Here is a 26,724-nt window from a genome sequence, read left to right as displayed (position 1 = left end):
TTATTAAAAAAGGTTTAATTTTATCCAATTGCTTCACTCCCATCTGTCGTTCATGCAAAAGCCCTACATTAAAGCACCGAGCCTCCGTTACACTCCAGCTGGTGTTTCACGAAACGTGACACTAACTTCAAAATCAACTTTACCAAATCTGTTGCCCTAAATATATCTGCCCCAGTCAAGGTAGTTGAAGGTCTTGAGAGGGCCTTTCCTTTTCAATGGCACCCGACACGCATCAAATATTTAGGGGTCTTCTCTTCCAGCTTAATTTTGTGCCTCTACTCGCTAGCTTAAAAGCCTCTGTTTCAAAATGGTCCGCACTTAAATTATCCTGGTTGGACAGAATTAACACGATACAAATGAATACCCTCCCCAAAATACTATTTCTACTCTTTTTTCTTCAAAGAATTACAGAGTATTTAGTGAGTAAATTTGTTTGGATGAATCGCAGACATAGAATCTCTCAAAGAGTCCTTGTCCAAAGTCGAGATAGGGGCGGCTTACAACTCCCTCAGTTACTACCATTCTGTACACATAACCAGGATTGTGGGGATGTCTAGACCTGTACAATGCAAACAGTGGCCGGATATCGAAGGTCACTCGGTGGGTGTATCACCCCCGGGTCATCCCTTGTCAATGCTCTGTTTCATAAATATGCCCACATCATATTCAAATACTGCACATAATTCCTGTAATTGTCTTTATTATTTTCTTATTTGACTGTGCATTACATTGTTTCGTATCAATGATGTATTGTGACTTTAGTCTATAAAAATTGATTGCACAAAAAAAAAAAATATATATATATATATATATATATATAATGCAGAGAGGTTGTTATACAAAACAAATAGCAGTTACAATAATGCGGTTATATGATGACTCAGTAATACATATACCAGCTGCTGTCCCATATACAGTCAGACTAGGAGACATAGAGTCTTATTGCACACTGATCACTCATGTCACTGTAACCATGGGAATACATCACAGCAGCAATAGAACTGTAACATTAGCATAAATGGTGCATTCAGCCAATCAGACGTGACCGCCCGCATTACATGTGTGTAACTTGCACCAAGGTGGAGAAGCTGCAAGTAATCAGCCCTGTAATAGACGCAGATTAGATGAGGATGGTCTTATTGTACTCTGGCCACATCTGCAGGACCCTCCGCCCCTATAGCGTAAGGAGGTGTACAGTCAGCACGGATAAACCTATGTGTAATGCACACATGGTAAGAAAAGGACCAGAATGCGTCTCTAGCTGCGCCCCTACATCACAGCTCATTGCAGGGATTATATATTCCTTTGGAAGCTATATACCAAACATCTGGTCGGCTATTACTGTGATAACAATATCTAATAGAATAATGGCTGCAATATGTTCTGCACCCCAGTGGTCTGTTCCAGTAATACTTGACATATACCATCTGTCACTAAAAATTCATGCCTGTTTGGTATTTACATTAATAATATACAAAGCGTTCACAAGATTTAATATCGATGATCCCATTTCATGTAAATCAGCTCAGTGAAATTATATTTGTTGTGTGTGAGTTTTCTGGTGTCTACGAAGAGTTGATTTATCTGTAAAACATTTCCCGCACTCCAAGCACGGAAATGGCCTCTCGCCTTTGTGGCTTCTCTCATGCGTAACAAGAGCCGATTTCCTTATAAAACATTTCCCACATTCAGAGCATGAAAATGGTTTCTCGCCTGTGTGAACTCTCTCATGTGTAACAAGATTGTACTTATGTGTAAAACTTTTTTCACACATAGAGCATGAAAATAATTTCTCACCGGTGTGATTTCTCTCATGCGTAACAAGCTGTGACTTCTGTGTAAAACATTTCCCACATTCAGAGCATGAAAATGGTTTTGCACCTGTGTGAACTCTCTCATGTGTATCAAGATTGTATTTATGTGTAAAACATTTCCCACACACAGCGCATGAAAATGGTTTCTCACCTGTGTGATTTCTCTCATGTGTAACAAGCTGTGGTTTCTGTGTAAAACATTTCCCACACACAGAGCATGAAAATGGTTTCTCACCTGTGTGACTTCTCTCATGTGTAACAAGATGTGATTTCTTTATAAAACATTTCCCACATTCAGAACATGAATATGGTTTCTCACCTGTGTGACTTCGGTAATGTATAACAAGAGATGATTTCTCTGTAAAACAATTCCCACACACAGAGCATGAAAATGGCTTCTCACCTGTGTGACTTCTCTCATGTCTAACAAGATGCGATTTCTTCATAAAACACGTCCCACATTGAGAGCATGAAAATGGTTTCTCACCTGTGTGACTTCTCTCATGTATAACAAGGTATGATTTGTGTGTAAAACATTTCTCACATTCAGAGCATGAAAATGGTTTCTCACCTGTGTGACTTCTCTCATGTATAACAAGATATGATTTCTGTGTAAAACATTTCCCACATTCAGAGCATGAAAACGGTTTATCACTTGTGCGATGTATCTGATGTAAAACTGAATCTAACTGATGTATAGAACGCTTACCAAACTCAAAACTGGATGATATTGTATCATATTTATGATCTGTACTGTGTGTAGCAAGGTCTGATATATCAGGAGAACGTTCCTCATGACTAGAGGGACTGTGCAATGTTGGGTGTGTATTGGGGAGAATGAAGTTTTCGTCTGGAGAATCTTGTCCGATGTTCTTATCTTCTATTATAAAACCTGGAGACACAATGAGATCTCCCTCTGAGGTATTCCTGCTTGTGCGCCCATCTACTGGAAACAGACGAATGACAACAGACAGAATTGTTTACATTGAGAAGCAAATGTTCATGGATGTTTTAGTACTTATACTGAACATGTCTAATGCTGCGTACACACTGGGCAATATAGCGCTGGTCCATCAGAAAGGGGACTGGGAATCTGCACAGGTGTTATAGCACCTATATAAATACCCCAGATGAGACAGTTTCCAAAGTCTATTCAATATTCTCTCTGGGGATGCAGCCAGAGACAATAGGCACTGAAACAAAGGGGGGTGACTGACTGCGCTGTGAGTAGGTCGTTTTTTTAGGTAGGATGCTGCTGGATGTCTAGGGTAACCTACACAATTACCCAAGCTAAGACACCACTCCATCTCTTAAAGAGACATACACGGTACCCAATTTCTCTCTCAACATCTATAAGGATTACAGGTTGCGGGCAATAGTGTGGTATACATCCACCTTCCCCATCCACGCTCTCTTGCTTATTGAGGAACTTATGGAATAAGACTTTTACCATCCATACCCAACCAAGGGTTCCCTATAAGTTTTTTACGTTTGTCTGTAATTGTACTGTATTACATATACCGGTATTAGGCCACACTTCCCTTTCTGATTGAATTTAACATTTATTGACCTGCTAAAAACTTTGACTACTATTTTCTTGTTTTATTCACAATAAAATTATTCTCTTTATTATATACCTAGAAAGTCTAGCGTTTTTTATTGTATTATTGTCTGGTGAAGGTGTGCGCAGGAACGTCAATCTGTTTCACTAGAGACAATAGGCAGTATGGTCAATAAAGGAAAGAGAAGATTGCCTCATTCTTGGTGCAGAGGTAAGTGTACATTTTTATTTTTTAAGAAAATTTTATGTTTATTACGAATCTTTAAAACAGTCTCAATGTGTGAAATATTCTCATACTGTATACAAACCGGTTAAACTGGGTGTCACTGCTTACAAATCACTGGTCAGGAATCGCGGTGAGTGCGCGTGTTACTTACAGGTGTGCCGCAGGCCTGCTTGTGGTTACTCTCATTGGCATGATGTCCCTGTGTCACTTCTGCAGTTGGCCAGATGCTGCCCAGTATTTCACCTGGCATGGGGGATTCAGTATGAAATCCCGGCGGTCGGGATCCCGGCGTTCAAAATCCCGATGCCGGAATCCCGACAAGGGGGGACGTGGATCGCCCCCCTTGGGGGCTCGCTGCGCTCGCCACGCAGCGGGCCCGGTGCTTCGCTACGCTCGGCGCGCTAATTTATTCTCCCTCCAGGGGTGTCGTGGACACCCACGGAGGGAGATAGTGTCGGGATTTCGGCAGTTGGGATTCCAGCATTGGGATTCTGAATACCGGGATCACGACCGCCGGGATTTAAACTGCATCCCAGCATGGGCACTGCCATGGCACCCAGGGTCAGCTGACCTCTGGACACATGTCCACTGTCTCCAACAGAGGTCACATGATCCAGATAACCTCAGGCAAAGACACTTCCTGGTTCAGTCCAAAGTGCTGCTGCAGAATACAGCCAATCAGCAAACACCAAGGCCTCCCAGAATCCTCATGGCCTTTATCAATTGTATGTCTCCTGTGATACAGATTCAGCTCCCAAGGCTCCATGCTAATACCTGTTCCTGCATACTTGTGCACCGGTGTCCTGCTGCTGCAAACCTACTTCCAAGTTAACCCTACTCCTGCCAGATCCACTTCTGCCATTTACCACCTGAAGTATTGGCTGTTCTGTCCAGGACTCCCCAAACAGAGAAACACCATCGATTTCCATACCGATAATATCATCATCGGTTCCCAGACCGACCACCCACTCCTAGTCAGACATCCCAGTCTCTCTATTGTATATGAACCATCGATATATTAAACCTCCATGGTTCTGTCACCCAGCATCCACCACTGGTCCACTTACAGGCACAGCCAGGAACCCAACGGCCAATGCCCTCTGGTTCTGACATCACTTTTGGAGTTTTAAAATGTAATTTCTTATCATATAGAGGATAGATTTGAGACGAATAGTTCTACATGCACAATAAATATCAATATATAAGATAATGAGCAGAACCAGTTTGTTTAAATACTGAGATTTATGTCTTACCTGTTAAATCTCTTTCTTCAAGGACGTCAGGGGCCACAGGGATAACAGTGGGGTATAGGAGTGAGGTCACGACCAATCCAGCACCAGAAAGGTTAAAAACTTCTGGCTGTCTGGAGACAGCACCTGGCTCCTCCCCTCCTCTACCCCGCCTCCCAGGCTAGTTACTTTCAGTTTTTTTTCCCCAAGCCAGGCAGGAGACAAGATAGAAGGAAGAGAAACCCATACAGAGACACATTCAACAAATATATGTGTGTGTGGTTGCTCAACAGAAAAACCGTAACTGTAACATGTGTAAATACCCTCAACAGAGGAATTTTTAACTAAGTTCACTCAACGGAGGAACTATGAACGTTACTACCATGAAGCAGGTGCGGCAGGGAGGGATCCCTGTGGCCCCTGACGTCCTTGAAGAAAGAGATTTAACAGGTAAGACATAAATCTCAGTTTCTTCTGCGGCAGACATCAGGGGCCACAGGGATAACAGTGGGACGTCCTAAAGCAGCCACCTAAGGGTGGGGACTCGCCTGGGCCGCAGCTAGTACACTCTGGCCAAATGCCGAGTCTTGTGAGGCAAACGTATCAAACGCATAGAAGCGTAAGAAAGTATGAGGAGACGACCAAGTCGCCGCCTTGCAAAGTTGCTCTGCTGTTGCACCACCCCTAACAGCCCAAGACGCACCCACAGATCTCGTGGAATGAGCGCGGACCCCAGTTGGAACCGTAAGCTTGTTTGATGACAGACCTCAGCCACCAGGCAATAGTCTGCTTTGTAGCAGGCCAACCTCTCTTTTGAAATCCATAGGAGGACAAAGAGAGAGTTAGATTTCCTAAGTGTTTTACGCATAGATGCGTAACGCACGTACCACATCCAGAAACCGCTGCTCAGGAGAGGCATCCGGCCTACGAAAGGCCGGGACCACTATCTCCTGGTTAACATGAAACTTGGACACCACCTTGGGGAGGTGTCCTATAAGGATGAAAAACCAGGAGAGGAGACTGACCGGACAGAGCCAACAAGTCAGAAACCCTCCTGGCCGAAGCAATGGCCGACAGAAAAACCTGTTTTCCATGTAAGCCAAGATAGATCCACTGATCACAAAGGTTTAAAAGGGGGGCCCTGTAGGGCCTTAAGAACCAGAGAAAGATCCCATGGAGCAACCGGTGGGACAAATGGAGGTTGGATTCGCAGAACCCCCTGCAAGAAAGTGCGGACGTCCTGCAACAACGCCAACCTCCTGCAAAATAAAACAGACAAGGCCTACACCTGCAGTGAAGACAGTCGGGGGCCAGCCCCTAAACCCTTCCGCAGAAAGGACAGAATCCGAGACAAACGATACGTTTTTGGATTAAACTGCCGGGAACTACACCAGGAAAAGTAAGCCCGCCAGATGCGATAAGCACCAGCCGAAGAAGGCCTACGAGCTAGTAGAAATCACCAGAGAGGTCTCAACAGCCACCCCGTTAAAGACAATAACAGATCGGGATAGAGGCACGGCCCTTGTGAGAGCAGATCCAGCCACAGAGGTAGACGGATTGTAGGGGCCACTGACAGGGCCTGCAGATCCGAGAACCAGATCCTCCGAGGCCAATGAGGGGCCACCAGGATCAACGTGGCCCCTTCTGCCTTCAACTTGCGAAGAACTCGGAGAAGGAGCGAAAATGGGGGAAAGGCATACATGAGAGCGAACGGCCACTGGGCTGACAGAGTGTCTACCATGTAGAGATAGGTTTGCTCCTTTGTGGAGCTGGGGGTATGTCTGCACTCTATGGAGAATTTAGATATATATGATCCACAGATCAAATCCCCACATTAGATCGGTTTGCGGGGGTGCAGTTCCCAATCAGTAGTAGTTTAAGCAATGAACAGGGAGAGAAAAGGACTGTTATTTAGGGAGAGCACTTGAACAAAGAATAATTACATAAAATTTAACTTTTAATGGGTCATATTTTTAAAAGGTCCCATTAAATAACATGATGGGAAGCCGCATTGAATTTAAAGAGGTTAAAATCACACGTACAAACATATATACACACAGATGGTGTTTTTAGTGACAAAGAATTAAGGAAAAAAGTGATCCTAAAAAGATCTTGAACTGAAAAATGTCAATTTTCGTAATTGTGTAGAGAAAAAATATATAATTTATTGTCCAGAAGATGTTTTTATTGTATAAATACCTGTGACAATAAAGGTTCTTATGATTGGTACCCAAAATGTGTTTTACTGTTTTATCACTGATACTCTTATTTTACCCTCTGCTGGTCCGCTAGGGGGTCATGGGCGCTTTTATATACAAGGCCCAGGAATAGATGTATAATTATCCCCTATGTTATGTTCGAATACCACCAGATGAAATACAGTCACCTGGGTTTGGAACCAGGTGGTCTTAATGATTCTGATATACTTATTGTAGTTATCTGGTAGGTATTTTACAAATACAATACAGATAGTTCCGGCTGTATATCAGATTGTTTTATCAGCAAGGATACTGTCTGTTATTGATTGTTTTATCAGCATGGATACTGTCTGTTATTTACAGAAAGAACATAACATTGGATTGCTTCCTGATCAGTATATTATATACAGGAACAATTGGGTGTATTCATGGACTAACTTAATGCTATGTTCAGGTATTGACAATTATATACAGTCACCTAAATCGGGGACCGGGACGACCCCGACCATTTCCTGAGAATTTCCCACTGTAGTGGGCGAGAGTGGAACTGTGCGTACTCTGCCATGTCGAAGGCCGAGACCATGGAGCCCAGGACCCTCATGCAGGCATGGATTGAGACACACCTGAGTGAGAGAAGATGCTGAACACGGGACGGTAGAGCCTTGCGGCATACCTCCGGCAAGTAAATCCGCTGATTTACGGTGTCCAACAGGGCCCCTAGGTGAACCATGGATTGAGTGGGAATCATGGATGACTTGGGCCAATTGATAACCCAGCCGTGGCGTTCCAGGACCGCCACGACCTTGGTCAAGTGTGCCTGGAGAACCTGGAGGCGACTGTGCCAGGATCAACAGATCGTCCAGGTATGGAAGAATCCGGACATCCTGGTTGCGAAGAGCACTGCCCATCACTGCCATGACCTTCGTAAACACCCGGGGAGCTGTGGCCAGGCCGAAAGGTAGTGCCTGAAATTGAAAATGACGGTCCTGCAAATCTCAGAAACCACCAGTGTTCTTGTTTGATGGGAACATGCAGATACGCATCTTGTATGTTGAGGAATGCCATGTAGTCCCCTGGTTGCAACACCAGAACAATGGACCCCAAGGTTTCCATTTTGAACTTCGGGACCCGGAGGAATTTGTTGAGCCTCTTTAGATTTAAAATGGAACGGAAGGTCCCTTTGGGCTTCCGCACCAAGAGAAGACTGGCGTAAAAACCTGTGCCTTATTGCGACACCGGAACGGGGGCTATGACACCTGCGGACAGTAGTTTTTGTAGGGCCTGTTCCAGGGCTACGCGCTTTTCCAAATCCTTGGGAGAACTTGTTGAAAAGAACGAGCTTGGCGGTCGACGGCGAAAGGTTATAGTATAGCCTTTGGAGACTACTTCGCGAACCCATGCATCTGTCGTGGATTTTAGCCACACGTCCGAAAACCGAAGCAGGTGACCCCCACCCTGGGAATCCCCTGGGTGGAGCGCCGCCCCGTCATGCCGAGGGCTTATCCTCGGGTTTGTGGTCAGGGTGTCTGGTGGGCCAGAGTCCTTGTGAACGACTGCCCCCTACCCCTGCCCAGAAAACAAAGGACTGGAACGCCGGTCGAGGACGTGGAGCAGGAGTGGATGGCAGGAAAGCCGCCTTTGAGGCAGCCACCGTGGCCACGATTTTGTCCAACTCTGATCCAAAAAATAGAGAGCCCGCAAAAGGTAACGCCTCTAGAGTTTGTTTGGAATTAGCATCCGCTTTCCTAGAGCGAAGCCACAGAGATCGTCGTGCCGCCACTGCCGAGGCGGACGCTTGTGAGGTAAGAGTGGCTGCATCTAGTGCAGCCTGATGCATGATGTCAAGGATAGGAAACATGTCATCTACACAATCTCCCTCAGTAATAATATTAGTGAGGAGAGAAATCCATTTTACCATGGCCTTCGCCACCCAGGCAGGTGCCAGGGTAGGCCGCGCAACCGCCCCAGAAGTTGTAAAAATGAGCTTAAGAAAGTTCTCCAACTTTCTGTCAGTCGGATCTTTAAGGCAGGCGGTTGGAATGGGTAGAGTATTGGAACGCACAATCTTAGCGATATGTGCATCCACTTTGGGGGCAGTCTCCCAGCGTACTCTATCCTCTGGAGGGAGCGAGTAAAAGGAATTAAACCGCTTAGGGAGCGGAAACTTCCTATTTGGCAAAACCCAGGCCTCCCCAAGGTCATCCTCTAGTTCAGAAGACTTAGGGAACACTGACAGAGTCCGCTTGGGACGCTTAAAAGATGGGCCCACAGACTGAGGCTTCGTCAGCATCTCAGTCGACCCTGTCGTCAACCAGTTGATCCTCCTCCTCATCAGTATCATCTGCATCAGTGTCCTGATGGGAGAGGGTGGAAGGAATCCCCCTGACCCGGGCCTTATGGCTTTTACCCTTTAAAGAGGTACGGATGCCGAGTCTGTCAAAGCACGCACCCATGCAGGCTCCTCGGGGGGGGGGGGGGGGGCACATGCCCGAGACCCGGATGGTCCCGGCTGCAGGGATGGTGCAGTAGAGAGCTTGTCTATTAACTGCGACATGACCTGGGTAAGCTGGGCCCAGGCAGGTTCCTGAGAGGAAGCTGCCACAGGGGGCTGCGCATGCGTCTTTATACATTGTAAGCATAACCCCTCTACAAGCTGGGGCACGCCCGCCTTGCAACGCGTGCAGGACACCAATATAGGGGCCCATGTGTCATCACCGCTGTCCTCCGACATTGTACAAGAGGCAGCTGATTGTAACATTTAACACAATATACTTTCTGACAGGCAGTGATAGTGTTAAGACAATATGAGACACAGCACACAAACAGAGGCATACAATGCAAAATAAAAATCTGGCACTGGGCTCCGCAAAGCACAAAGGCCGTCAGGAGCATAAATTACTGTAACCTGGTATCCTTGAAGGAGAGGTACAGGGGGGAATTGCCCAGATGGCCCGGCCGTGAAGAGATGGAACTCCAGACTGGCAGAGAGCTCTCTGTTTCCTTCCAACTCATACAGGAAGAGACCAGGGCTGGAAACGCACGTGGGTATATCCTAGCTCCTGTCTCCGGGGGAGGGGCTGTGTGAGGAGAGGCTCCCTCCCCCTACTAGCAAATTGCCACCTGGGATTTCAAATGGTAAAATGGCTGGTAAAATGTCGGGGATCCGGCACTTGCCGGGCGGCCCCGCATACCGACGCCGCAGCCCACATTCAAAGTCTCCCTGGTGGTCCAGCGGGGCAGAGTGCACAACCCTACTAGAAGGCGGCCTGTCTGCCGCTTGCTAGTGCAGCCCGGCGATCCCCCTCGTCAGGCTGCTCAGCCGCTATTTACAATACTTAAGCGGTAGTCACCGCTGATGTCCCGGTCCCCGTCGCGGCTGCCTCTCCCCAGTGCGTGGAGCCAGCCGACACCCCAAGCTGTGGAAGCCACGTGGGAGGTGTGCGGCTGCCAGGTCCCGGGTGATGGAGCACAGTGCAGGTGTCTCACAGACCCTCAGCGCTGCTGCTCTGTCACTAACTCCAGCGTCAGTGAAAAGAATAAAAAAATTAAAATTTATTTAAAGTGAAAAGTGAAGTCTGCAGCCCCTTTCAAAAATGCGTTTTGGCTCCTGCCAGCACAATTAAAACTGAAAGTAACTAGCCTGGGAGGCGGGGTAGAGGAGGGGAGGAGCCAGGGGCTGTCTCCAGACAGCCAGACGTTTTTAACCTTTCTGGTGCTGGATTGGTCGTGACCTCACTCCTATACCCCACTGTTATCCCTGTGGCCCCTGACGTCTGCCGCACAAGAAATAAGTAAATATAATAATTTACCCACTTAGAAAACCCTGACAATTCCTGCTCTTATGCAGTCAGCAGCTGCTTGCTTTTTTAGGCAGGTCAATGCTAAATACCTTCCTGATAACAAGGCACGCACTGCCAGCACAGGATGGTCAAGTAAACTTGTTTCACCAACTGATGTTTAGTGGGAAGATATAGGTTTTTATTATTATTATCTATTATTTTTACTCATATTTTTCCCTTTTTTATTGTATATTTGTTATAATAAAGTTATTCATTTTATTGTGACTATGGGCCTTATTCTAGTTCACTCTGACAAAATCCTTCTTAGATGGACAAAACCATGTGCACTGCAGGTGGGGCAGATGTTACTTGTGCAAAGAAAAAGAATAAGATCAAGAAAAAGAAAGGGCTAAACCAACTCCTCCCACTATAGAGGAAGCCCCTAAGGTCAACATTTTTAACCTTAGCACTTATGTCCTTACCGATATTGAAACAGAAGTTTTAGGTAAAGGACTCAAATATGCTCCCTCAGTTCCATTAGACAAATTCTCCAATTTGTGGAGATGTTCACAAATTCCTAAGGAAATTAAAAAAATTCTTTATCAATAAAGTATCTACTATCACTGAGGAGGAACCCATTAGACTAAATGAGACTCCTTTTAGACCCAAATCTATTTTTTGCCCAACTTTTACAAGAGGATATTAAAAAAGCACCTCGTAAGGATTTTAGATCCAATTTGACCTACAAGGCAAGAACAGCCATAAAAAATCTTAGTGAAAATCAACTTATAACTATCAAACCCAGCGACAAATGGGGGATGGGGGGGAGGTATAGTTATATTGGACATAGCTAGATACGAAACTGAAGTCCATAAGCATCTGGAGGATAGGACCACTTACCATAAATTAAGAACAGACCCCACTTTGGGCATGATTGAGAAACATAGGGGCAGATTTATTAAGCTTGGAGAAGAGATAAACTGGAGATAAAGCGGAGAAAAGGCAAAAGGAGATAAAGCACCAGCCAATCAGCTGTGTTTGAAAAAGACAGTTGGGAGCTGATTGGCTGGTGCTTTATCTCCTTTTACCTTTTCTCCGCTTTATCTCCAGTTTATCTCTTCTCCAAGCTTAATAAATCTGCCCCTTAAAAACATGGTAGATAAATTTGAAGAAGAACTAGTCCTTTCTAATAGAGAAGCTACGTTTCCAGTAAACTTAGAACCAGCGACCCCGGTACTTTATCTTTTACCTAAGGTGCATAAGGACCCCCTGAACCCCCCCCCCAGGGCGGCCCATTGTGTCAGTTGTCCAATCACTTACGGCAAATTTGTCGGAATTCATAGATTTTCATCTGTAGCCTCGTTTTAAATGATATCTCGCATCCGAAGGACACCAAGGATCTGTTAAACTACCTATCCACGGTCCAGTGGGAGGAGGAATATATCCTGGTGACCGCAGATTATACGATAATCAATCATGAAGCCGGGATAGAGGCCTGCACTGTAGCACTTTCCAAGAGCACCTTAGATGCTCCACTACAAAAATTTCTGATAGAGGGCATTAAATTTATCCTTGGGAATAATTATTTTATGTTTGATGAGACAAAAGGTTGGTACGGCGATGGGTACCAGGTTCGCCCCGAGCTATGCGAACATCTTCATGGGGAAGTGGGAGCAAGATGTTGTCTGGTCCCACAACCCCTTCGGGGCGAACCTGGTATCTTGGAAACGGTATATCGACGATATACTGTTTCTTTGGAAAGGGGGACGGGAAGCATTATCTTCGTTCTGTACTTATCTTAATTCGAATGTTTTAAATATTGAACTGTCCTTTAATATCAGCGAGGTTACGGTTGATTTCTTGGACATTACCATTTTTTTCCAAAATGGCTCTTTATGTACTAAAGCTTTCACCAAGCCAAAGGACTCTGGCACATACATAGAAAGTACAAGTTGCCACCATAATAACTGGTTGAACTCTATCCCAGGTGGCCAACTAAAAAGAATTGAAAGAAACTGCAGTGAAGAAGAGACATATAGAGTGCAGGCTGATCAATTAGAAATAAAATTTAAAAACTGTGGATATAAAGAAAGGTCCATTAAACGAGCCAGAACTACGGTCGATAGCATAGACCGCAAAGTCCTGTAGAGGTCAAAACTAATACTATGGAGGATGAGGGGCACAAAGAGAATAAAGCTGAATGGGCCTTTATTACTAACTATTCTGAGCAACATAAATATATTGAAAAATCTTTTAGACGCCATTGGGAGATCTCGTTACGAGACCCAATAATAGGGGAGATCATCCCAAAAAAGCCGCAGTTCATTTATAAAAGGGACCCAAACCTTAGGAATAAACTGGTCAAAAGTGCCCTCCCACCCCAAAAAAAAGGAGGGTAATATCCTTACAAAGGGATTCCACAGATGTGGTATATGACTTGGTTGTAGGGAAGTTAAAGGAGATGGCACCAAAAAGACCGAAAGCATTACCATTAATTGCATTAAGTTTGAACTTAGGGACTTCTTAACATGTAACACAAAGAATGTGGTTTATATGATAGAATGCGATTGTAACCTGGTAAATTTTGGTCGCACCTCAAGAGTAGGTGAGTAATATTAAAAAGGGGCTCCCTACACATGCTTTATCTCAGCATTTTAAAGAAATACATAATAATTCCACTAATTGTATAAAAAGATTTCTTGCCATTAAACATATTAAGACAAACAATAGGCAACGAAATTTAAGCACCGCACTAGCCAAGACAGAGATGCGGTGTATTTATGATTTCGGGACTCTTAAACCAGGTGGATTAAATGACGATTTTGAAATAAAATGGTTCCTTTAAGAATAGGTTTTAATGATGTCATTCTGTCGATTAAACCACATTCTTTGTGTATCTTAACTTGGATTTTTATCTGAATGTATTTTTATCTGATTGTCTTATTGCAACATTACTGCAACATTTTTATCCATATTTATATCTTGTTAAATATCGGTCACCTTTTGCTATATTTGCACTTTGTGGGCACAAGATCTGATTGCACTATTAAGTGGCGAGTCCTTAATTCTTTTCCGATTATTTTGCCCCCACTTTAGATTGTATGCTACTCTCTATAGAGGGACACGTAGCACGGAGAATCAGGAAACTAGCTGTCCGGCTGGTTGAAACGCAAATAGCGCGCCATCTGCTGGATATGACGTTGCGGAGGACAAAATCCGGAAGTCATTAGCGGTACGAGCGAGGAAAGGAGGTGGACGCTCGTTTACCGCTAATTACTTCAACTAAGGAGTGACTATATAATACGGAGCTGCTGATGCCACATCACAAGCCTTGATAAAGACCCGCTCCACATAGGGTCGAAACGCGTTGGGAGGAGTGAAGTGGCAGCAGTTTATGTCCAGACCAGACCAAGGAGACACCAGGATCTTACCTGTTACCCGGGACCGGACTGGTGACTATTGTACTATGCGATTGAACTGATTAACGCCCAGTTCTGATACTTTTCTTGGTAATTGCACCTGTGTATCTTGGCATCTGGACTTTCTGTTTTATTGGACCCTGTACTGTATTGTTTTTTTATGTGTGTATATGTAAATTAAAAACTGGCTTCACTATTCTAAGCCTTTCTTTCTTGCATGTACCGGAGTGTTTCACCCAGCAGGGGGACTCCATACACTGGATGTGATTATAGGACAAGAGATTCATTGAATACTAAGCAGTGATCGCAAAAACCCCCTAAAATTATGGGTCCCTGGGACCCCTCACTTACAAAAATTGGGGTCCTACTTGACCTTTTCTGGGTCCCAACGGAATGGCACATACAGAAGCCTCCTCCTCTCTTCCATATGGCATATACCCTGAGCCAAGGGCCAGCCTGAGCCTATTTTTATTTTTTGGTAAGCAAACATAGATTTGGGCACCCCAAAACTGTGGCTATTGTGTGTGTGTGGGGGGGGGGGGGGGTATATCAATTTGCTCACTCAAATAAAGCAAGATACACGTATACTAGAAAAAGGCATAATGTCGGAATAGGGACACCTGTGCTGCACCAATTAACAAAATTAAAAGTAATGGCAGCAGGAACAGGAGGGATAGGGTGAGTGAAATCCCAGCAGAGTCTATAGGCTCCTCTACTACAGGCAGCTCTCCCTGTTAAGAGTTAATTGGTGAGCTGCAGCCTCTCTGCCAGCCGTGCAGTGAGGGGAGGAGGGGACAAGTGGGCCATTAACAGCCAGCACTCAGAGCCTGGAGGAGGTGACAGCGGCACACAAGAGAGCAGCACCGTGAGGTAGGAGAGGAGGAGGGAAGTCTGCAGCCCGAGTCCTGCTAGCAATAAATCCCCTTACATGACACAGCCAAGCAGCCAAATGGACCACGCACCCCTCTTACCTCTACTTCCTGCCTGGGTCTGCTCTGTCCTCACTGTCACACCTCCCTCGTTCTGGCCCAAATGCTGGTTTCAGTTCCTCGTGCTCTGTCCTCACACCAGCCGCAGCGCTGTTCCCCTGCTGAGCAGCTGCTTCTGGTGTTGCCTCCAGCCGTCTGTTGTTGAGGCGCAGTGCAGGAGCCAGCTTACGCGGCTTCCGTGCACTGCTGCCTATGACTCTGCGGTGACCGGGACCCTTTAATTTTCGCGGCCAGCAGATGTGTGAAGCGGCCATCACGCTGTGTCTTCTCCACGGTCGCATCACAACTGAGGGGGAAACAAATCCCTCCGCCCTTGTCACACATATTAACACAGCATGCACACCGAAATGGCTGGGTCCCAGGGGACTCATCCATTCATAAAAAATGAGTCCCTGGTGCTCCAAAGTGGGTAAAATACTCGCTATAGCGAGTATTTGCGAACCCTGACGAAGGAAGTATATTTCTGTATCATCTTTCACCTCCACACCTATTATTTATACAGACATTCCTCACTTAACGACCTACCTGTTTACCGACCACTCGGACTTACGACCCGGGCCTTCGTTTAGCGTCCGTGCTGTGACTCCTCAGACTTACGACCCTGCCTGCTCTGATTTACGACCTGCCCGCCTACCCTCTTGCAGTTACGACCTGCCCTGCCTGTTTAGCGATCCGCGTCTCAGAAGTCTTAAGGGGTTTTATATATGCTCGTTTAACAACCAATTCACTTAACGACCGGGTAGTAGGAACGGAACCTGGTCGTTAAGTGAGGAATGTCTGTATATAATCACACCCATTCACTGGCGCCGTTGGGAGTTATAAGACCTTTGTTTGTTACGCAGCTACTGCTGCTGTCTCCCACAGCCGCGGTAAGACAGCGATTTGTGCTCCCTAAGGGAGCCTTACCTGCTCGCGCTCCGGCCACGCTGTCTGGAGGGAGAAATCTGCGGTGCTAGGCGCTGATGTTCCCCCCCCCGCCGGGCTACCCCGCTTGGCTGACGCCGTGGGAGGAATGTCGGCGCGGGGCGGAGTGATGCGGCTGCTCGATTGACAGCGGGGACAGCCTCAGCCTTAAGAGCGGCAAATTTAAAAATGAAAAGTAAAAATTAAAATGAAAAATAAAGAATGAGCTTCTTATGGGGTTACCTCAGTGAGGTAATCCCCGCTGAATACAGGTGCGTCTGCTTCCTGCAGGCACCAAACAAAAACTGGCTGCATGAGCCTGGAGGCGGGGTTGTAGGAGCGAGGGCCCGGGCATCCTGGGAATTCTAAAGAGCTTTGCTGATTGGTGCCTCGGACACCTTGGATCCGCCTACAACCCAGATGTCCCCTGTGGGACCCATGGACCCTGACAAGGAAATATGTAATAAGTGATAATTCCTCACCTGTGCGGATATCTGTAGGGATTTCCTCCTCCTTCCACTGCTGATTACCCGTCATATATGTATAATCTGTCTGCGTATCTTTTTCCTTATCGGTCACAGAAGACTCTTCTATCTTCAGATCAGTCCCATACATCTCTTCTCCATCTATATATTCTGCCTTAATAACAGTCACATACGTCTCTTCTCCATCTGTATCTTCTGCCTTAATGTCAGTCACGTCCATCTCTTCTTCTCCAGTAATTTCTTCTACCTTAATATCAGACAAAGCTTCACATTGAACCTACACAAATATAGAAATGTCTGATGTTATTGTCCCATTCCCAGCATTTACCTCTCCAGTCACATTCCCCTGTGTATAATGTCCCATTCCAAGCAGTCACATTCCTGTTGTTACTGTATAATGCCCCATTCCCAGCAGTCACCTCTCTGTCACACCCCCGGTGTTATTGTACAATGCCCCATTTCCAGCAGTCAGTTCTCCGGTCACATCCCCCAGTGTTACTGTATAATGCCCCAATCCCAGCAGTCACCTCTCCGGTCACATCCCCCAGTGTTACTGTATAATGCCCCATTCCCAGCAGTCACCTCTCCAGTCACATCCCCTGGTGTTACTGTATAATGTTCCATTCCCAGCAGTCACCTCTCCAGTCATATCCCCCGGTGTTACTGTATAATTCCCCATTCCCAGCAGTCACCTCTCTGGGCACATCCCCCGATGTTACTGTATAATGGCCTATTCCCAGCAGTCACCTCTCCGGACACATTCCCTGGTATTACTGTATAATATCCCGTTCCCAGCAGTCACCTCTCCAGTCAGCAGCTGGATGATCTGGTTGGTGAGTTCCAGGATCTTCAGCTCATTGTCTCTCCCATGTATCAGTGAGTGGGGTGGAGGCAGCATGATGGGGCTCTGGGTCCTGCTCAATCCTCCTGACACACAAGGATGGCTACTGGGTGTCTCATGCTCAACGGATGTCTTCTTCACTACTATGTAACCCTGCGTATTGGAAAATACACTATCATTGAATACACAAAGTAATGGCCATCTATGATTACGATAAGTGATGTCACTGTGACTCTACCAAAATCCACCAGTCAGGTCACTGTAGCATTACTAGATCAGTGATACCACTGACACTCTCAGATCTCCTCACCTCCCCAGTCACGTCCCTGTAATATTACTATAGATATAAGTGATGTCACAGTGATACTCCCATATCCCCTCACCTCCCCAGTCATGTCCCTGTATTATTACTATAGATATAAGTGATGTCACAGTGACACTCCCAGATCCCCTCACCTCCCCAGTCACGTCCCTGTAATATTACTATAGATATAAGTGATGTCACAGTGATACTCCCATATCCCCTCACCTCCCCAGTCACGTCCCTGTAATATTACTATAGATATAAGTGATGTCACAGTGACACTCCCAGATCCCCTCACCTCCCCAGTCACGTCCCTATATTATTACTATAGATATAAGTGATACCACTGACACTCTCAGATCTCCTCACCTCCCCAGTCACGTCCCTGTAATATTACTATAGATATAAGTGATGTCACAGTGATACTCCCATATCCCCTCACCTCCCCAGTCACGTCCCTGTAATATTACTATAGATATAAGTGATGTCACAGTGACACTCCCAGATCCCCTCACCTCCCCAGTCACGTCCCTGTAATATTACTATAGATATAAGTGATGTCACAGTGATACTCCCATATCCCCTCACCTCCCCAGTCACGTCCCTGTAATATTACTATAGATATAAGTGATATCACAGTGACACTCCCAGATCCCCTCACCTCCCCAGTCACGTCCCTGTAATATTACTATAGATATAAGTGATGTCACAGTGACGCTCCCAGATCCCCTCACCTCCCCAGTCATGTCCCTGTAATATTACTATAGATATAAGTGACGTCACAGTGACACCCCCAGATCCCCTCACCTCCCCAGTCACGTCCCTGTATTATTACTATAGATATAAGGGATGCCACAGTGACGCTCCCAGATCCCCTCACCTCCCCAGCCATATCCTTGTATTATTACTATAGATATAAGTGATGTCACAGTGACACTCCCAGATCCCCTCACCTCCCCAGTTACGTCTCTGTATTATTACTATAGATATAAGTGATGTCACAGTGACACTCCCAGATCCCCTCACCTCCCCAGTCATGTCCCTGTATTATTACTATAGATATAAGTGATGTCCCAGTGACACCCCCAGATCCCCTTACCTCCCCAGTCACATCCCTTTAATATTACTATAGATATACGTGATGTCACAGTGACACTCCCAGATCCCCTCGTTCCTGTAATATTACTATAGATATATGAGACATCACAGTGACACTCCCAGATCCCCTCACCTCCCCAGTCATGACCCTGTACTATTACTATAGATATAAGTGATGTCACAGTGACACTCCAAGGTCCCCTCACCTCCCCAGTCATGTCCCTGTATTATTACTATAGATATAAGTGATGTCACAGTGACACTCCCAGATCCCCTCACCTCCCCGGTCATGTCCCTGTATTATTACTATAGATATGTGATGTCCCAGTGACACCCCCAGATCCCCTCACCTCCCCAGTCACGTCCCTGTATTATTTCTATAGATCTAAGTGATGTCACAGTGACACTCCCAGATCCTCTCACCTCCTCAGTCATGTCCCTGTATTATTACTATAGATATAAGTGATGTCACAGACACTCCCAGATCCCCTCACCTCCCCAGTCATGTCACTGTATAATTACTATAGATATATATATGATGTCACAGTGACACTCCCAGATCCCCTCACCTCTCCAGTCATGTTCCTGTATTATTACTATAGATATAAGTGGTCACAGTGACACTCCCAGATCACCTCCCCAGTCACGTCCCTGTATTATTACTACAGATATATATGAGGTCACAGTGACAATTCCAGATCCCCTCACCTCCCCAGTCATGTCCCAATATTATTACTGTATATTAGTGATGTCGCAGTGACACCCCCAGATCCCCTTATCTCCCCAGTCATGTCCCTGTATTATTACTAAAGATGTGATGTCACTGTGACACTCCCTGATCACCTTACCTCCCCACTCAAGTCCCTGCATTATTAGTATAGATATGTGATGTCACAGTGACAGTCCCAAATGCCCTCAACTCCCGATCACCTACCATGTATTATTACTATAGATATAAGTGATGTCACTGTGACACGCCCAGATCCCCTCACACCCCCCAGTCACGCCCCTATATTATTACTATAGATATGTGATGTCACTGTGACACGCCCAGATCCCCTCCCCCCCAGTCACGTCCCTGTATTATTACTATAGCTATAAGTAATGTCAGTATGACACACCCAGATCCCCTCACCTCCCCAGTCATGTCCCTGCATTATTACTATAGATATAAGTGATGTCACTGTGACACTCCCAGATCCCCTCACCTCCCCAGTCATGTCCCTGCATTATTACTATAGATATAAGTGATGTCACTGTGACACTCCCAGATCCTCTCACCTCCCCAGTCACGTCCCTGTATTATTACTATAGATATAAGTGATGTCACAGTGACACTCCCAGATCCCCTCACCTCCCCAGTCATGTCCCTGTATTATTACTATAGATTTAAGTGATGTCACAGTGACACTCCCAGATCCCCTCATCTCCCCAGTCACGTCCCTGTATTATTACTATAGATATAAGTGATGTCACAGTGACACACCCAGATCCCCTCACCTCCCCAGTCACGTCCCAGTATTATTACTATAGATATAAGTGATGTCACTGTGACACTCCCAGATCCCCTCACCTCCCCAGTCATGTCCCTTTATTATTACTATAGATATAGGTGATGTCACAGTGACGCTCCCAGATCCCCTCACCTCCCCAGTCACGTCCCTGTATTACTATAGATATAAGTGATGTCACAGTGACACTCCCAGATCCCCTCACCTCCCCAGTCAGCAGGTAGATGATCTCCAGGGTGAGATTTAGTATCCTTTCAGTCATGTGACTCTTGTTATTGTTCATCCTCGAGGAATCAGTGACGGGTCTCATCTTCACCACTTTGTTGTCCTGGAATATAATAATTACAATAAACACCACACAGTACACATGTAACATATTAGGTAATGGTAAAAGAAAAGCACATAGAGGCACAACAGCAGCCTCTTATGTTTTGATAGATAGATAGATAGAACAATTTTATGTACAGTTTCTTATATATATAGGGCAGCATATTCCATTGCACTTCACAATTGGAAACAACAGTGATTAAACAAACTGGGTAGAAACAAATCGACATGGAGGTAGGAGGGCCCTGCTCGCAAGCTTACAATCTATAAGGATAATAGGAGGAATACATAAGGATATAATTCCATAGCATGGCAGTCCCATCAGGTTACTAGACGTCCTGATGGGATGCAATTAGAGATATAAATGCTACTGGAGGTTCTGTGGGGGTCCTGAATATGATAAGCTAGCCTGAAGAGGTGAGTTTTCAGGGAACGCTTGAAATTTTGGAGGCTAGAGCAGGGTTGCCTACCCTCCCGGAATCAGGTCCCCCTCCCGGCCCCCCGCAAAGATGGGCAACCCTCCCGGATTCAGGTGGATCCCCACTGCGCCCCCCTCCCTGATTGCGGCCGTCTTCCCCAGACGTCAGCATTTAAATGCCGCAATCCGCGGGTCTCAGAGGAGGGAGCAGAGATAAAAGTCACAATCTCATCATTTTACCCCCACATGACACTCAAGCCCCGCCCCCGTAACTGCTGCTGAAAGTCTCCTCTCCGGGCTTCTCCTGGAGAGGAAATTCTTAAAGTTGGCAACCCTGGGCTAGAGTAGAGTCAAAGAAGGGCATTCCATAAGGTGGGTGCTGCCCGACAAAAATCCTGCAGGTGTAAGTGGGAGCGAGTAATGAGTCTGGATGAGAGACACAGATCTTGTGCAGAGCAGAGAGGTCGGGTGGGCATATACTTTGAGATAAGCGAAGATATATAAGTCCGTGTAGTCAGAGTGATGGCTTTGTATGTAAGTAGAAGTATTTTATATTGAATGCGGTAATAAACAGGCAACCAATGAAGGGACTGACAGAGCGGATCAGCAGATGACGAACGTCTAGCCAGGAAGATCAGCCTCGCAGCTGCATTCAAAATGGATTGTAGTGGTGAGAGTCTTATAGTATTAGTATTTGTGCTTTAGGATATAATTGCGCTAAAATGTCCATTGCAGTTAATGGTTGTCTCAAAAGAAATGTTATAGGACACCAAAGGCTGTAGACCCCCTCTATAACTGAACACCACAGGCCATTCCTCCTGTATAACAAGGCGCTCCCCCTGTATAACAGGACACCACAGGCCGCTCCCCCCTGTATAACAGGACACCACAGACTGCTATCTCTGTATAACAGGGCATCACAGGCCACTCCCTCCTGTATAACAGGACACCACAGGCCGCTCCCCCCTGTATAACAGGACACCACAGACTGCTATCTCTGTATAACAGGGCATCACAGGCCACTCCCTCCTGTATAACAGGACTCCACAGGCCGCTCCCCCCCTGTATAACAGGATGCCACATGCTGCTCCCCCTGTATAACAACAGGACATTACAGGCCGCTTCTCCTGTATAACAGAATGCCACAGGCCACTCCCCCTGTATAACAGGACACTCCCCGGGTATAACCGGACACCACAGGCTGCTCTCCATGTATAACAGGACACCACAGGCTGCTCCATACCTCTCAACATGACTCCCTCCAGGAGGGACACAATGCTCTTCTCCTGCACTTCCCTCTTTATTTATGATTGCCATCACCTGTGGTAAAACACCTTTACTATCAATGAACCTGTTTTAAACAGGTGATGGCAATCATACAATAAGAGGGAAGTCCAGGACTCGAGGAGAGCATTGTTTCCCTCCTGGAATGGATTATGTTGGGAGGTATGCTGCTCCCCCTGTATAATAACACCAGGGCAGCCCAATACCATCACCTGCTGCCAGATACAGCAATGTCTTCTCTCGGTCCCATGTAATTTAATCACCGTGGCTGCTGGAAGTGAGAGGCCTCAGGTAAGATCATCAGCGCTGCCCCAGCAAGGAGACGAGATGCTGCTGCCTGGCTGCCACTAAACACGGGAATTGGTCTTCTGAAAAATGGCCGCCGCTCCCTCGCATAGAGGACACTTGTTATGGATTCTTACTAGTTGTACTTACAGCATGTAATCTGTGAGCTGCCGGTGACCTCGCATCACATAACTCTCTCTGTGCATTCACACAAGGCATTACCGCTTCTACCAGTCCGGCAGTGATGTCCCAGTGTCCTCATACAGCGGCGGCCATTTTCCTGTGGTTTGTACTCAGGTCCCAGACTCCCCCGCGGCTGTAGCCAGTGTATTTCATGTGTGGGGCAGAGACTGAGTGGGAGGATCTGTGTAACTTACCAGGGAAAGCAGTGCTGCAGCTGGCACCAGGTATCCCCAGGTATTATACTGCTAGTAACAGCATAGTAGTGATTGCTGGGTGTGAGCCATAAGGGCACTTACAGGGGAGCTGCTGTTCTACTCACACAGGCTGCAGTATAATACCAGGTGTGTGCTATCACTGGGACCAAGGAGAGGCAGCTGAGTCCTCCCAGCCCTAGCTGTGGTCCTGCAAGGCAGAGACTGGTGTGCATGCTGGGACTTGTAGTTCATTTACACTGGTGTCCCTGTAAGTTACACTGTGACAGGCTGCACTATGTGGGGATCCGTGTATGTTACACTATGACATCCTACTAGGGGGGGATCCCTGTATGTTACACTGTGACACGCTGCACTACGTTTGGAATATCTGAAGAGGGGCAAGTGTGTGGCATTACTAATGGGGGCTGGTGTGTGAAATAACTAATGTAAAGGACAAGTATAAGGGGCCTACTATTGTATTGCATGATGTGTACAAGGAGTATATGGTGTGCTACAATACATTCAAAGACACACCCCCTGTTTCTGTAGTGCGGCCCTCGAATACCTGCTGGAAGTAATTAGTGGCCCCCCAGCTGAAATAATTGCCCACCCCTGGCTTAAACTAATACCAAAGGGGAGAGAAGAGGCGTGGTGCTAATCGCACAGGACTTCCTATTCATCATATATGGCTCCTATTCGTCATATATGACTGTCGGTCATTATAAGGGGTATCCGGACTATTTGTCTACAGCAAAAAGATAGATAGCCATTAGATAGACACCATTAGTTAGACAAACAGAAAGGTCGACATGCAAAAAAAGTCGACACTGTCATTAGGTCGACAGTGTCTAGGTTGACAGTCAAAAGGTCGACATGGTTTTTTTTACTGTTTTTTTAAACCGACATGTGCAGACAGGCTGTATGTCATGCCCTACCATCCACTACGGCGTGGAGTTAGATTATAATAGTGAGGCACCGTGCCCGAAGCATGGCGAGTGATGCAAGGGGCTGCTTTTCACTTCAAACTGTGTCCATGTCGACATTTGGGTAAAAAAAACAACAGTGAAAAAAACCCATGTCGACTTAATGACAGTGTCGACCTATTTGCACGTCGACCTTTCTGTTTGTCTAACAGTTAGACACACAGAAAGGTCGACCTGCCATTAGGTCGACAGTCAAATGGTCGACATGGTTTTTTTTTCACCCAAATGTCAACACAGATGACATGGACACAGTTTGAAGTGAAACGCAGCCCCTCGCTTCGCTCGCAATGCTTCGGGCACACTATTATAATCTAACTTCACGCCATATTGGATGGTAGGGTATGAAATACCGCCTGTCGGCTCAAAAAAACAGTAAAAAATCCATGTCGACCTTTTTGACTGTCGACCTTTTTGCTGTAGATCCCTTATCCCGCATCCTTATAAGGTGTGTGTGTGGGGGGGGGGGGGGGGGGGGGGTGGGGGTGGGGGGGTGGGGGGGGTGCTACCACAAGACACACATTGTATGGAGGAAATGTTTTAAAATATGGTGACGGGCGGTAAGTACACTGTAATTTATATCTGTATATTCTTGTAATAAAGATCAATCTACTCCGGCACTAAATTAAGATAAACTGCGTGTGTTTGCATCTTTATTTATATATAATCATTCCTTAATACAGGGCTTTATTACAATCCTGTATAGAGTTGTGTTCACCGACCAATGTTATTTGTTACGGGATGCAGTTAAAATCCCATCGGTCGGGATCCCGGCGTTCAGAATCCCGATGCCGAAATCCCGACACTTTCTCCCTCCGTGGGTGTCCACGACACCCCTGGAGGGAGAATAAATTAGCGTGCCGAGCGTAGCGAGGCACCGGGCCCGCTGCGTGGCGAGCGCAGCGAGCCCGTAAGGGGGGGGGGGCGATCCACGTCCCCCCCTTGTCGGGATTCCGGCGGCGGGATTTTGAACACCGGGATCCCGACCGCCGGGATTTCATACTGAATCCTTTGTTACAATATCAGTCCCATCACAGTGTGAGAATTGCTACATTAAGTAGGTAAGAAAGTTGTTGTAATGCATTCACATTAGGTGCACATCACATTAGGTATACTTTATGTTGTAGTAATATAACTGATGCGCGTAATGAACAATTGTGAATATAGCCGATATTGATGGACCTCTGGTGTCATAAAAATGTGTCCTCTTTGTGACACTGTATTAGTTAATATCTGGTGTGCCGGTTTTTATGTATTCATTTGTTATTAATATCAGACACCTGGTATGAAGGGTATCTCCTAATGTACTGCCACAATGGGGGGAGAATTGAGATTACATGAGTATAAATGGTACTTGTTTCCTAGCACGGCACCCATCTCATTGTATACCATAAGCCTAAATATGGGATGCGATGCGATCAGACCCGATATTGTACAATAAAAAATCGTATAGCATTGTATGTAATACAATGGCATACAATGCGATGGTTAAGATTTTTTATTGTACAACCACCCTGATGGGTCCTTAAAATGTTAAATGGCCCCCCACTATCAACGCCAACCCGAAGCGTGGCGAGCGCAGCGGTATGCGTCCCCGACCTTTTCATACCCCAACTATCCACGTCGGCGTGGAGTTGATTTTAGATAGTGTGGCGAGCGCACCAAGCCCGAAGCGTGGCGAGCCCCGCGGAATACATGTAAACTAATACACGTCCCATCACGGGGCTCGCCACACTATCTACAATCATCTCCACGCCGACGTGGCTAGTGGGGGTATGAAAAGGTCGGAGGATGCATACTGCTGCGCTTGCCACGTTTTGGATTGGCGTTGATAGTGGGGGTGCATTTAACATTGTAAGCACCCATGTGGCTATATAACATGCAATGCATAAGATGCCATAAGATTAAAATCGTGGGCGTCGTGCTAGGAAACAAGTACTGTATACATTGTGAGTGCCGGGCAGCCTTGTTCTGTTTTATCTATATGCTGACCCAGTATGTGCGCTGTGTAGAAGAACACACTAATACTTCTTTCACATTGCACTTAATTACTGGGTTCTTGCCAGTTCGACCCGGTAATTGGTGCGATGTGAAAGATGTTACCAGTTACAGCTAACAGGTAGCAACGCAGCAATACGAATCGGTTAAAAAGAAGGGTTCTTACCGGTTCGTTGCCGTGTTGCTTTGTGGTGTGAACCCGGGTTAATCTGGTTGAGTGACCTGTTTCCTGTTCACACTATTGAGAAGGCAGCGCCAGCTCCTCCCTTGTCCCCTCCCACATGATGTTAGCGAACCAGCAATAGTGCCGGTTCACTGATGTGATCCGAACAGACCGCAAATGCAGGGTCACACTGGGAATGAACCGTTTCAAAGTCCCGGTGCGACCCTGCATTTGCGGTCTAAAAGCAGTATGTAATTGGTTTAACCCCTGCTGTCCTCCTAGGGGCTGCGCAAAGGAAAAGTGCTTATAAATTCAATTAGATCTCCTAATGTAATACCACAGTGGGGAGGAGAATCACATTCATATAATAAGATAATGCCAATATGGTTGGTGTCAGGCAGCCGTGAGTTAATTGTACAGTATAATCGGGTTATCAGCTGCCTGAGGACCGCTAATCAAGGGTGGATGCTAAACAGAGGATGTACTAGTGTGGTCTAATCCCTGCTACCCTGATAAGGGCAGCAGAGGAAAAACG

At 46.2% G+C, this 26,724-nt stretch overlaps 1 protein-coding gene across 1 annotated transcript in view; it reads right to left on the bottom strand.

The window, feature by feature from the left end:
- Positions 1-683: 683 nt before the first annotated feature.
- Positions 684-26,724, bottom strand: part of LOC146009580 (uncharacterized) — a 120,789-nt gene continuing 94,748 nt past the window's right edge. Inside the window, exons 18-20 of the mRNA XM_083150026.1 lie at positions 22,395-22,400; positions 14,349-14,366; positions 684-2,499 (exon numbers count right to left, since the gene is read on the bottom strand). Of these exons, the coding sequence (XP_083006152.1) occupies positions 1,535-2,499; positions 14,349-14,366; positions 22,395-22,400 (989 nt within the window). The 3' untranslated portion in view covers positions 684-1,534. The remainder of the gene's footprint in view (positions 2,500-14,348; positions 14,367-22,394; positions 22,401-26,724) is intronic.

This window comes from Crinia signifera, chromosome 6 (assembly GCF_055691185.1).
Source record: "Crinia signifera chromosome 6, ASM5569118v1, whole genome shotgun sequence".
NCBI classification, from domain to species: domain Eukaryota; kingdom Metazoa; phylum Chordata; class Amphibia; order Anura; family Myobatrachidae; genus Crinia; species Crinia signifera.
This window is presented reverse-complemented; position numbering and strand designations above follow the sequence as displayed.